The sequence below is a fragment of the Megascapheus bottae genome, chromosome 10 (genome assembly GCF_031878675.1).
Source record: "Megascapheus bottae isolate mThoBot1 chromosome 10, mThoBot2.hap1, whole genome shotgun sequence".
Lineage (NCBI taxonomy): Eukaryota > Metazoa > Chordata > Mammalia > Rodentia > Geomyidae > Megascapheus > Megascapheus bottae.
This window is the reverse complement of record NC_143518.1, coordinates 66,096,467-66,108,936: the sequence shown is the minus strand read 5'-3', so window position 1 is coordinate 66,108,936 and position 12,470 is coordinate 66,096,467. Positions and strand designations below refer to the sequence as shown.

At 61.1% G+C, this 12,470-nt stretch overlaps 1 protein-coding gene across 3 annotated transcripts in view; it reads right to left on the bottom strand.

Annotated features, from left to right (window-relative positions):
- Window positions 1–12,470, bottom strand: part of Tmem63a (transmembrane protein 63A) — a 28,945-nt gene that overhangs the window by 14,368 nt on the left and 2,107 nt on the right. For 2 of the 3 annotated variants that reach the window (XM_090341577.1, XM_090341575.1), the window contains exons 2-11: window positions 11,528–11,730; window positions 10,469–10,548; window positions 8,758–8,824; window positions 8,309–8,346; window positions 7,760–7,902; window positions 7,197–7,248; window positions 6,925–7,033; window positions 5,706–5,776; window positions 2,172–2,252; window positions 1,876–1,999 (exon numbers count right to left, since the gene is read on the bottom strand). In XM_090341577.1, coding sequence (XP_090197703.1) covers window positions 1,876–1,999; window positions 2,172–2,252; window positions 5,706–5,776; window positions 6,925–7,033; window positions 7,197–7,248; window positions 7,760–7,902; window positions 8,309–8,346; window positions 8,758–8,824; window positions 10,469–10,548; window positions 11,528–11,716 — 954 coding nt within the window. In that variant the 5' untranslated portion in view covers window positions 11,717–11,730. The remainder of the gene's footprint in view (window positions 1–1,875; window positions 2,000–2,171; window positions 2,253–5,705; window positions 5,777–6,924; window positions 7,034–7,196; window positions 7,249–7,759; window positions 7,903–8,308; window positions 8,347–8,757; window positions 8,825–10,468; window positions 10,549–11,527; window positions 11,731–12,470) is intronic. The other variant, XM_090341576.1, reaches the window with a different exon arrangement.

The following is a 12,470-nucleotide window of genomic DNA, read 5'->3' as shown; positions in this document are numbered from 1 at the left end:
CCCCCACCCCTGCACCTCACCACACACACCCCCACCCATGCACCTCACCACACACACCCCCACCCCTGCACCTCACCACACACCCCCCCACCCCTGCACCTCACCACACACCCCCTCACCCCTGCACCTCACCACCCACGCCCTCACCCCTGCACCTCACCAACCACGCCCCCACCCCTGCACCTCACCACACACCCCCTCACCCCTGCACCTCACCACACACCCCCTCACCCCTGCACCTCACCACCCACGCCCCCACCCCTGCACCTCACCACACACACCCCCACCCATGCACCTCACCACACACCCCCTCACCCCTGCACCTCACCACACCCCCCCCACCCCTGCACCTCACCACCCACGCCCTCACCCCTGCACCTCACCACCCACGCCCTCACCCCTGCACCTCACCACACACCCCCTCACCCCTGCACCTCACCACACCCCCCCACCCCTGCACCTCACCACACACCCCCTCACCCCTGCACCTCACCACACACCCCCTCACCCCTGCACCTCACCACACACCCCACCCATGCACCTCACCACACACCCCCTCACCCCTGCACCTCACCACACACCCCCTCACCCCTGCACCTCACCACACACCCCCTCACCCCTGCACCTCACCACACCCCCCCCACCCCTGCACCTCACCACCCACGCCCTCACCCCTGTACCTCACCACACACACCCCCACCCATGCACCTCACCACACACACCCCCACCCCTGCACCTCACCACACACCCCCCCACCCCTGCACCTCACCACACACCCCCTCACCCCTGCACCTCACCACACACCCCCTCACCCCTGCACCTCACCACCCACGCCCTCACCCCTGCACCTCACCACACACCCCCCCACCCCTGCACCTCACCACACACCCCCTCACCCCTGCACCTCACCACCCACGCCCTCACCCCTGCACCTCACCACCCACGCCCTCACCCCTGCACCTCACCACACACCCCCTCACCCCTGCACCTCACCACACACCCCCTCACCCCTGCACCTTACCACCCACGCCCTCACCCCTGCACCTCACCACACACCCCCTCACCCCTGCACCTCACCACACACCCCCTCACCCCTGCACCTCACCACACACCCCCTCACCCCTGCACCTCACCACCCACCCCTCACCCCTGCACCTCACCACACACCTCCACCCCTGCACCTCACCACACACCCCCTCACCCCTGCACCTCACCACCCACGCCCTCACCCCTGCACCTCACCACCCACGCCCTCACCCCTGCACCTCACCACACACCCCCTCACCCCTGCACCTCACCACACACCCCCTCACCCCTGCACCTCACCACCCACGCCCTCACCCCTGCACCTCACCACACACCCCCTCACCCCTGCACCTCACCACACACCCCCTCACCCCTGCACCTCACCACACACCCCCTCACCCCTGCACCTCACCACCCACCCCTCACCCCTGCACCTCACCACACACCCCCACCCCTGCACCTCACCACACACCCCCTCACCCCTGCACCTCACCACCCACGCCCTCACCCCTGCACCTCACCACACACCCCCTCACCCCTGCACCTCACCACCCACGCCCTCACCCCTGCACCTCACCACACACCCCCTCACCCCTGCACCTCACCACCCACCCCTCACCCCTGCACCTCACCACCCACGTCCTCACCCCTGCACCTCACCACCCACGCCCTCACCCCTGCACCTCACCACACACCCCCTCACCCCTGCACCTCACCTCACCCACCTACATCCTCACCCCTGCACCTCACCACACATTCACCTTCCCACATCACATTACACCCACCTCACACTCATCCACCCACACTCGCTCACACCCCCTCACCCCTCACACCATCCCTCACTCTCACCCGCTCACAGCCCCGCACTTCACAGCAGCAGAACTGGCCGCAGGTCTTGGGGTTGATGAATGCTGGCCGGCCGGTCTGCGCCCGGAGGTTTGTGTAGTAGGCCAGGCTCTTCTGCACCTTCCTCCTGTGTGGAGGGAGTGGGGCAGGACAGCACACACACTCGTGCTCCTGCCGCCCAGGCCGGGGCCAGGCCGGGCTGTGCCCTGCCCAACAGAAGAGTGCCAGGCCCACAAGAAGCAGGGGTGAGGGCCGGGAAGTTTCCAGCCAGCAGAACAAGGTGTGGTCGTCACACTTACCTCTCTCTGCACAGATACATCAGCTTGGCCACATTATAGCACAACTGCACATCAGCTACCTCACAGGTGATGTATGCATTCCTGGAGAGGGCAGAGCCATTGAGAGACCACAGCTGAGAGACCACAGCCTGAGAGAAAAACAGCCTCAGAGACAACAGCCTGAGAGAAAAACAGCCTAAGACCACAGTCTGAGAGACCACAGCCTGAGAGACCACAGCTGAGAGACCACAGCTGAGAGACCACAGCTGAGAGATCACAGCTGAGAGATCACAGCTGAGAGACCACAGCTGAGAGATCACAGCTGAGAGACCACAGCCTGAGAGACCACAGCTGAGAGATCACAGCTGAGAGACCACAGCTGAGAGACCACAGCTGAGAGACCACAGCTGAGAGATCACAGCTGAGAGACCACAGCTGAGAGACCACAGCCTGAGAGACCACAGCCTGAGAGACCACAGCTGAGAGATCACAGCTGAGAGACCACAGCTGAGAGATCACAGCTGAGAGACCACAGCTGAGAGACCACAGCCTGAGAGACCACAGCTGAGAGATCACAGCTGAGAGACCACAGCTGAGAGACCACAGCCTGAGAGACCACAGCTGAGAGAAAACAGCCTGAGAGACCACAGCCTGAGAGACCACAGCTGAGAGACCACAGCCTGAGAGACCACAGCTGAGAGACCACAGCTGAGAGACCACAGCCTGAGAGACCACAGCTGAGAGATCACAGCTGAGAGACCACAGCTGAGAGACCACAGCCTGAGAGACCACAGCTGAGAGAAAACAGCCTGAGAGACCACAGCCTGAGAGACCACAGCTGAGAGACCACAGCCTGAGAGACCACAGCTGAGAGACCACAGCTGAGAGACCACAGCCTGAGAGACCACAGCTGAGAGATCACAGCTGAGAGATCACAGCTGAGAGACCACAGCCTGAGAGACCACAGCTGAGAGACCACAGCTGAGAGATCACAGCCTGAGAGACCACAGCTGAGAGACCACAGCTGAGAGACCACAGCCTGAGAGACCACAGCTGAGAGACCACAGCCTGAGAGACCACAGCTGAGAGATCACAGCCTGAGAGACCACAGCCTGAGAGACCACAGCTGAGAGAAAAACAGCCTCAGAGACAACATCCTGAGAGAAAAACAGCCTAAGACCACAGCCTGAGAGACCACAGCTGAGAGATCACAGCTGAGAGACCACTGCTGAGAGACCACAGCTGAGAGACCACAGCCTGAGAGACCACAGCTGACAGACCACAGCTGAGAGACCACAGCTGAGAGACCACAGCCTGAGAGACCACAGCCTGAGAGACCACAGCTGAGAGATCACAGCTGAGAGACCACAGCTGAGAGATCACAGCTGAGAGACCACAGCTGAGAGACCACAGCCTGAGAGACCACAGCTGAGAGATCACAGCTGAGAGACCACAGCCTGAGAGAAAAACAGCCTAAGACCACAGTCTGAGAGACCACAGCCTGAGAGACCACAGCTGAGAGACCACAGCTGAGAGACCACAGCCTGAGAGACCACAGCTGAGAGACCACAGCCTGAGAGACCACAGCTGACAGACCACAGCTGAGAGACCACAGCTGAGAGACCACAGCCTGAGAGACCACAGCTGACAGACCACAGCCTGAGAGACCACAGCCTGAGAGACCACAGCCTGAGAGACCACAGTTGAGAGAAAACAGCCTGAGAGACCACAGCCTGAGAGACCACAGCTGAGAGACCACAGCCTGAGAGACCACAGCCTGAGAGACCACAGCTGAGAGACCACAGCCTGAGAGACCACAGCTGAGAGACCACAGCTGAGAGACCACAGCCTGAGAGACCACAGCTGAGAGACCACAGCTGAGAGACCACAGCCTGAGAGACCACAGCTGAGAGACCACAGCTGAGAGACCACAGCCTGAGAGACCACAGCCTGAGAGACCACAGCTGAGAGACCACAGCTGAGAGATCACAGCTCAGAGGTCACAGCCGAGAGGTCACAGCCGAGAGACCACAGCCTGAGAGACCACAGCTGAGAGACCACAGCCTGAGAGACCACTGCTGAGAGACCACAGCTGAGAGACCACAGCCTGAGAGACCACAGCTGAGAGACCACAGCCTGAGAGACCACAGCTGAGAAACCACAGCCTGAGAGACCACAGCCTGAGAGACCACAGTTGAGAGAAAACAGCCTGAGAGACCACAGCCTGAGAGACCACAGCCTGAGAGATCACAGCTGAGAGACCACTGCTGAGAGACCACAGTTGAGAGACCACAGCCTGAGAGACCACAGCTGAGAGACCACAGCCTGAGAGACCATAGCTGAGAGACCACAGCCTGAGAGACCACAGCTGAGAGATCACAGCCTGAGAGATCACAGCTGAGAGACCACAGCCTGAGAGATCACAGCTGAGAGACCACAGCCTGAGAGACCACAGCCTGAGAGACCACAGCCTGAGAGACCACAGTTGAGAGAAAACAGCCTGAGAGACCACAGCCTGAGAGACCACAGCCTGAGAGACCATTAGCCTGAGATCATAGCCCAAGAGGCCACAGCCCGTGAAATCACAGCACATGAGACCTGTGTAAGACCCTGAGGTCCAGCGCCACCAGAGCATGGAGGAGTATCTGCCAACAAGGTGTCCTGCTCTGGATCCCTCAGGCTGCAGCTTTCCAGCAAGGGAAGGGTAGCAGGGAGGCAGACCATGGTCCTGTCCCTGGTTCCACTCCCCAGGGCAAGCAGGTGACCTCCTCTGGGGAGGGGCAGTGCTTCTGGTCCCTGTCCCCCAGGGCAAGCGAGCTGATCTACCGTTTCCAAACACAGGCCTAGCTGGCAACTTCAGGAAGATGCTTCAAGGCACAGAGAAAAATCCCAGTGCTGAGGGAATACACGAGTTCTAAAATAGTCATTGTTTCTCCACAAAAGGCTGATCAAGTTTAAATACTCATTTATGATTCTGTGTACACTGGTCACGGGCTCCAAGCGTGCCCTCTACACACAGCCCAGACTTCCTCCGGGCCAGGGCAAGCTACCTGCCAGAGGCTAAGGAATGGAACAGGAGTGAGGAGAGGAGAGACGCCCAGCCACAGAGGCCCTGCAGCGTCGGTGCCCTGGCGCTGTCTGCAGATGGGCACAGAGGCTCAGTGAGCACAGGAGCCAGGCAGAGCTGGGGACCTCTGCCCTGACAAAGGGGATACCCAGCCCTGTGGACGGTTCCACAGGGGAACCCAATGTGCACAGCCACACACATGACACAGCCCCACCCACACTGCACCACTCACACAGCCTGACACACACACTTCCACACAGCACAGCCCCTCACGGCACAGCCCCTCATGGCACAGCCCCACCCACACTGCACCACCCACACAGCCCGACACACACACTTCCACACAGCACAGCCCCACACGACACAGCCCCACCCACACAGCCCCCCCCCCACATGGCACCATGCAGCTCAGCCCCTCGCAGTCCCCCCCAGGTGGCAGTCATTTAACACGTGCAGCAGGATGTCAGTGCCTGCAGACGTCTGCTTACCGGAAGTGGCTCTCCACGGCCTCTCTCGTGGCACCTCTGGGCAGTCCTGTAATAAATAAGGTCTGTCGTACCTGCCACAAAGCACACCAGACAGAGACGTCACTGAGGCCAGCCACTGGCTGGCAAGCCAGGTCTCCACCATGCAAACTGGGAAAGAAAGCACCAGCCGCGGAGGAGGTGCAGCCAGGAGCCCGATTTATACTGGGCGTCTTCTTCCAGCCACTTCCAAAGCAGGTCTGCAAGCCCAGGCAGGGCCACACATGGAGAGGCCTCAGAGGAGGGGCCCGGGCCCAGCTGCAGCCCTTGGGGCAGCCTTTCCACAGACTGGGTGAGAAATTCACGCAGCGCCTGCCCCACGAGGCCATGGCCAAGCCACACGCCCAGCTCCTTATCCTACTTCTATCTTTTTGAGTCTGTGCAGCCACGCTGGTCTTAAACTCACCGTCTTGAACTCACCAACTCCCGAATGCTAGGATTACAGGTGCGTAACACCAAGCCCGACTTAATTTTTATGTGAGTATATTTTTGGGGGGAGGGGGGTCCTGGGGCTTGAACTCAGGGCTTGGGTGCTGTCCCTGAGCCCTGCCACTTGAGCCACAGCGTCACCTCCAGTTTTCTGAGTAGTTTATTGGAGATCAGCATCTCACACCCTCTCCTGGCCTGTCTGCCTTTGAACCGTGACCCTCCTGAGTAGCTGGAGTCCAGTGGGAGCCACCGCACCGGCCCAGCTTAGTTCTTCACTGAGCGTGCTTATCTGCAAGCCTGAACCCCACGGACCAACCAACAGGCTGGCAGAATGAGGGGAGCACGGCCACGTCTCAGAACAATCCGCCAGCATGTTTTAAAAAAGAATGCGAAGTCTGGCTGGGAGTTTGGCGTAGTGGTTAAAGTGCTTGCCTAGCATGCATGAAAACCCGGGTTCGATTCCTCGGTACCACATACATAGAAAAAAAAAAAGCCGGAAGTGGTGCTGAGGCTCAAGTGGTAGAGCTCTAGACTTGAGAAAGTCCAAGGACAGTGCTCAGGCCCTGAGTTCCAGCCCAGGACTGGCAAAAAATAAAAAAAGAAAGAAAAAGAAAGAAAGAAAAAAAGAATGCAAAGTGTGACTACAAATGTCATCCCGGGTGGCTCCAGGGCCTCAGAGGCCCTGCCTGCCCCCTCCCCCCTCCCCACCCCCCCCCGCCCTCCCCCCTCCCAGCGTGGCTCTGGCCTCACTCACCAGGCTCTCCTCTTTGTACCTGATGGACTGGGTGTGGCGCCACATGAAGCCCACGGTGAGCAGCAGGTAAAGGACCGAGAAGACAGTGTGCAGCCACAGGAGGTCACTGCTGGGGGACCCACGCCAGGCCCTCAGGTGCTGGGCCCCTGGAGCCAGCCCTCCCCCTCCCTCCAGGTAGCCCTGCCCAGGTGTGCTGGCACCCAGGCTTCCCTGAGGGACGGCGCTGGCCTGGCCCAGCTGTCAGCGCCTTCTCTCCACACGTCTGTACTCACTTGGTGTTCAGGTTGGCTATGGTGGTCCTCCCAAAGCTGTAGGGGTCTTTGTCTGCAGGGGCGAAGAAGTGGGAAGGGTGAGCCTGGGAGGTGGGGCTGGGGGGGAGGAAGCAGGGGAGGAGGGAGAGCCTGGGAGGTGGGGCTGTGTGGTGGAGGAGGGGGGCCTGGGAGGCAGGGCTGGTGTGGTGGGGGAGGGGAGTCTGGGAGGGGGGGCTGGTGGGGAGAGGGGGGCCTGGAGGTGGGGCTGGTGTGGTGGGGGAGGGGGGCCTGGTATGGGGAGGGGGGCTGAGAGGTGGGGCTGGTGTGGTGGGGGAGGGGGGCCTGGTGTGGGGAGGGGGGCTGAGAGGTGGGGCTGGTGTGGTGGGAGAGCAGGGGAGAAGACCTGCAGCCCCACCGTGGCTCTTTCTCCAGAGCTGCCTGGCAAGGGCCTGGGGCCACCCCGACACTGCCTCAGCACTCACCACCACCTACCACGTGGGGTATGTTCTGAAATGTGCCCAGGAAAGCTGGACGCACCCTCTCAATGGGCAGCTTCCCCCAGCCCTGGGCGCAGGGGGTCTCACCCAGCAGGTCTCCCGAGAGGTTGGCGGGCAGGATGACACACAGGGACAAGAGGCTGACCAGCGCCAGGAGGAAGATGATGTGCCGCTGGAAGGACAGGTAGTGGATGGCGTCCTCCCCACACCACTCCAGGATCCGTTCGTCCCTGGCAGAGACAGGCGTGCTGGTGACCGCGCGGTGACCGTGTGGGTGGGAGCAGACTTAGACTTAGCATCTAAAATTTCCACGGATGTTTTGAGAGGAAGAACCCTTGGTTGGCGGGGTGTCTCACACTGAAATCCCGCTTCCCAGGAGGCCGAGGGCAGGAGAATCCGGAGAGCCCCGGGCTGGACCTGTGGCTGACGTGGCTCAGTGCCAGCCCCAGCGTGGAGGGGGGGGCGCCTGGAGCCCAGCGGCCTGGAACCCCTCTGCTGCGGAGACTCGGTCCCAGAGGCCGCCTTCCTGCCGGGGCCTGCTCCGGGTGTCCAGGCACCTGGACTCCCAACCGGAGAGTATCCCCCAGAGGCGTTCCTGACTGGCCCCCACCCCCAGCAGAGTCCCAGGGCACTCACTGCAGACGGAAGACGGCGGTCAGCCAGGGGCAGCATCCCTGCAGGAGAGAGAGCAGAGGATGAGATCCGGGCCTTGTCTCCAAGTCCCATGGCCCCCAAACCTAACTGAAGCCATGAGCTTCCTGCCATGCAAAACAGCTTCACACCTGCAGCCTAGATGGAACCGGAGCCCCAGCTGCCCTGCAAAGCGGTACACGGGAGGGAACACTGCTGGGGGCTGCAGCCACGCCCCTCTCTGCCTGGGGTCATTGCATCTCAGGGTCTGGGGTCCAGCAATTCTGACCCTCCCGGGGCCTTGGTCCACACAACATTGGGGACCCCGGCCACACTGCTCTGCTGGCAGCTGCCCTGACCCCACCGATCACAACTGCCAACCTAGGGCCCACCCCGCCTCAACCCCATCCGCCTCCCCCACGCCTGCCCCGCCCCAGCCGCCCTTGGATACCAACCAGCTGGTTTTCGAGGTCGTACAGGCCTGAGGAGGAGGTAGAGGACAGCCTCCGGAACCTGGACCCACTGGAGACAAGAAAGGCAGAGTGAAGGCTCGCCTGGCCCCGCTGGCCTGAGCAAGAGTCTAAGGTGCCCCGCCCCCAGGTCCCCCAGTGAGGAGTCCCAGGAGGGGAATCCAGGTCTGTGGTGCCACAGGGCCCAGCTCTGTCCATCCCCAAGCTCAGCCTTGGTCACTCCGGAAGTGGCCTCGAGTGGTGCTCCAACGCGAGGCAGAGGGACACGGGCGAGGACGGTGGAACAGGAAAAGGAATCTGCTCATGGGTATGGACACAGAACCAGGAAGTTGCTCTCAGAAGGGGCAGTGGGGGGGGAGGGGGCAGGAACACACTGCCCACGTGCAGAAATGGCACAGCTAACATATGCCAAATAAAAAAGGTGGTGCTGAGGGCCGGGAGCGTGGCCTAGTGCTAGAGTGCTCACCCAGCATGCAGGAAGCCCTGGGTCTGACTCCTGGATACCACACAGATAGAAAGAAAGCCAGAAGTGGACCTGTGGCTCAAGTGGTAGAGCTCTGGCCTTCAGGGAAGCCCAGGACAGTGCTCAGGCCCTGAGTTCAAGCCCCAGGACTAGCAAAAAAAAAAAAAAAAAAAAAAAGGTAGTGCCTGTTTACAGTGGGTCTGCAAGTGCAGCAAGCAAAATCTCGAATAAATTGCATCTGGAATGAGTCCCCCTGAAACAAACAGCCTCATTCTATGACATCTAAGACTGTCGGGTGCAGGGTAAGCTATGAACCACTATGAAAGAAATGTTAGCTGCGATCTGGTACCACAGGACGCACCTCAGAGCAGAGGGGCCAGAAGGGGTTCTGTCCTAGGTCCTCAGCCAGGGCCCTTCTCCCACGGTCCCTGTGACACCCTGTGTCACCTGCATGCCAATCTCCACTCCACAATTCTGGCTCCTGACCACAGAGTCCACAGAGCCCACAGAGCCCACAGGGTCCACAGAGCCCACAGAGTCCACAGAGCCCACAGAGTCCAGAGCCTACAACACTGACACTGCAAAAAGCACCTTCCAGGGGCACTGTGGGGTGACCCTGCAGTGGCTGGGGGAGGGGAGGAGACAGGAGGCAGGCCCCTGGCTGGGGACAGACCCCAGGGCACCAGAGGGGCACAGCTCCACCGCAGCCGCACTCGGGCTGAGAGCGTGTCATGAAGTGGGGTGGGGTGAGCTCACGGTCTCTCCTGGTGGGGCCTCTGCAGATGCCAGACAAGGGGAAGGCCAGCCCCCACCAGGCCTGACAGCTCAGCGGCCTGCCTGCATCCGCAAGGGCACTTCCTGCGTCTGCACCTGCCACGGAGCTGGCCGGCTGGATTCTAGAGCCAACCTCCACCCTTCGCAGGAGGGGCAGAGCTGGGAGCCCAGATGCAACTGCGCGTGCTGAGGGGGCCCTCTTTGAAACAGGCTCGTGCACCACTGCCAGGGCCCTGGAAAGAGGACCGGCAGCCTCTCCACGTCCCTGCTGCCCCGAGGGGAGCCCAGCCAGGACAGCGTGGCCCCGTGAGCCGCAGTTTCCAGAGCGCGGAGCCTGTGTTTGCTGAGGAGCAGGGCCACAGCTGCTGGCAGACGTGACACACCCTTGTACATACGCACACAGGACACACACATTCCTTCACACGGACTCCCTCACGTTCCCAGTCTACACTGCATTACCTGTCTGCTTCAGACACCAGGGCGATGCGGCCGTAATCCCAGAATCTTCTTCTTATGATGGAAAACACCAAGACTAGAAACTAGAAGTAGAAAAGAAACCAAGTATAAAGCACCCTGGATGGCTCTGGGGCCGCCAGACTGGGCAGGGTGAGAGGGAAATCGCCCAGCCGCTGCCTCACCAGCCCCACCTAGACAGACCCCTCTGTCAAGAGCAGGAAGGCGGAGACTGCGCTGCTATGGTCAGAAACTGGGCTCCCACTTAGTTCTGTGTTTTGTGGGTGGGCTGAGGTGCTGAGAACGCGCCCAGAGCCTGGAACACCCCCGCAAGCACTCCACCCCAGCCCAGAAACAGGGGATTTAAAGGCAAGGGGCGCCTGAAGGGCTCAGGGGAACCCCAGAGATTGTGGGTCACACGGGCAGCTGCCCCCTTCCCCCTGGTCTTGCAGAGGACAGAGTGGACGTGTGCCCCTTCCCGTGAGCTCAGGCCCGGCTCTGACACGTTCCTCCTTCACACACGTGATTCTCTGCAGTAAAACCCACACCCAGGGCTGGGAGCAGGGCCGAGTGGTAGAGCTCTGGCCCAGCATGCACGAAACTTGGGGTTCAACGCCTCAGCACCACATACACAGAGAAAGCCAGAAGTGGCGCCGTGGCTCAAGTGGTAGAGTTCTAGCCGTGAGCAAAAAGTGTCCAAGGACAGTGCCCAGGTCCTGAGTTCAAGCCCTAGGACTGGCAATAATCATAATAATTACTATTTTTTAAATCCATATCCAGAGGCTGGGGTGCAGCTCAGCTCAGGAAGACTGTGCATGCTTAGGACCTGGGACTCTGTGGGGTCCACTCCCCACATCCTGGGGACATGGGGACACGAGGACACGCAGGCCTCAGCTCTGTAGCCAGCTAGGGTCATGTAGGTTCCTCACAGACACGGGAGGAACCATTCCACCCAAGTGTGTCCCATACTACAGTGTCTCCAGACTCAGAAGCCTGAGGACCAAGCCAGCCATGTCCCTGAGGGTCCCAGGGAAGCCCTGGCTGGGGGGCGCCCCGGTGTCTCACCAGGAAGCAGGTGACATCTATGAGCAGCACCGTAGGGACGCCTCCAAAGGTGACACCCTGGAGCACTGTGCTGCTGTTCTTGGCGGAGTTGTAGCAGTAGGAGTCGTTGGGATGGTCCCCAAGGCCCAGCCGCTCACGGACGGACACATCCTTAGACGCCCACCACTGCAGGAACAGGGAGCCGTTCATCACGCCGGCAGGCCCTGGGGACCGGGAGGAGAAGGACACGGTGAGCGGTGTTTGACCAGCAACGACAGCTGCATCCCAGCGGGGCTGGCGAGGAAGAAGCAGCCAGCTGCATGGACACTGCGTGCCAGGCAGCGCCCAGAGAAGAGCTGCCTTGTGGGGACGGCCACGGGGAGGCCATGCTGCAGGCAGGGGTTGGGGGGAGACAGCAGGGCACAGGCAAGGGTGCATCCACGAGCTACAGAGAACCCCCCTCACACCAGCACAGATGGTATCGGGGCTCAGAGGTAGGTGTCAGCTGTCAGCATCTGCCCAACATCTGCACGATGGGGCAAAATGATCTCCAACCAGGTCCCTGGCCTCTGGCCTGGGTGGGGGCACCATGCCCCGCTCAGGCCCACTCCCCTGGCCCGCCCACAGTTGTCAGCAGTGGGATGCAGGCTGGAGAAGGGATGGTCGGGGAGGGAGGGGCAGCACAGGGAAGGGAAGGGAAGGGAGGTCGAGGTGCGGGCAGCCCAGTGCCAGCCGCCTGGGGCTGACTTCCCTCCAGGAGGCCCCGCACCAGAAGTGAGTGAGTGGAAATCTCGTCTGCCCTGGCACCCAAGTGAGGATTCCAGGGCCTGGTTCTGGACCCCTCCCTACCCAGGTGCCCAGTGAGTGAGGAGAACTGAACCCCTTCCCTGAGCTACCACACCCCAAAGCTGCAAAACAAGAATTCCCAGCCAGACCAGTGGCTACTCAGGAGGCTGAGATCTAG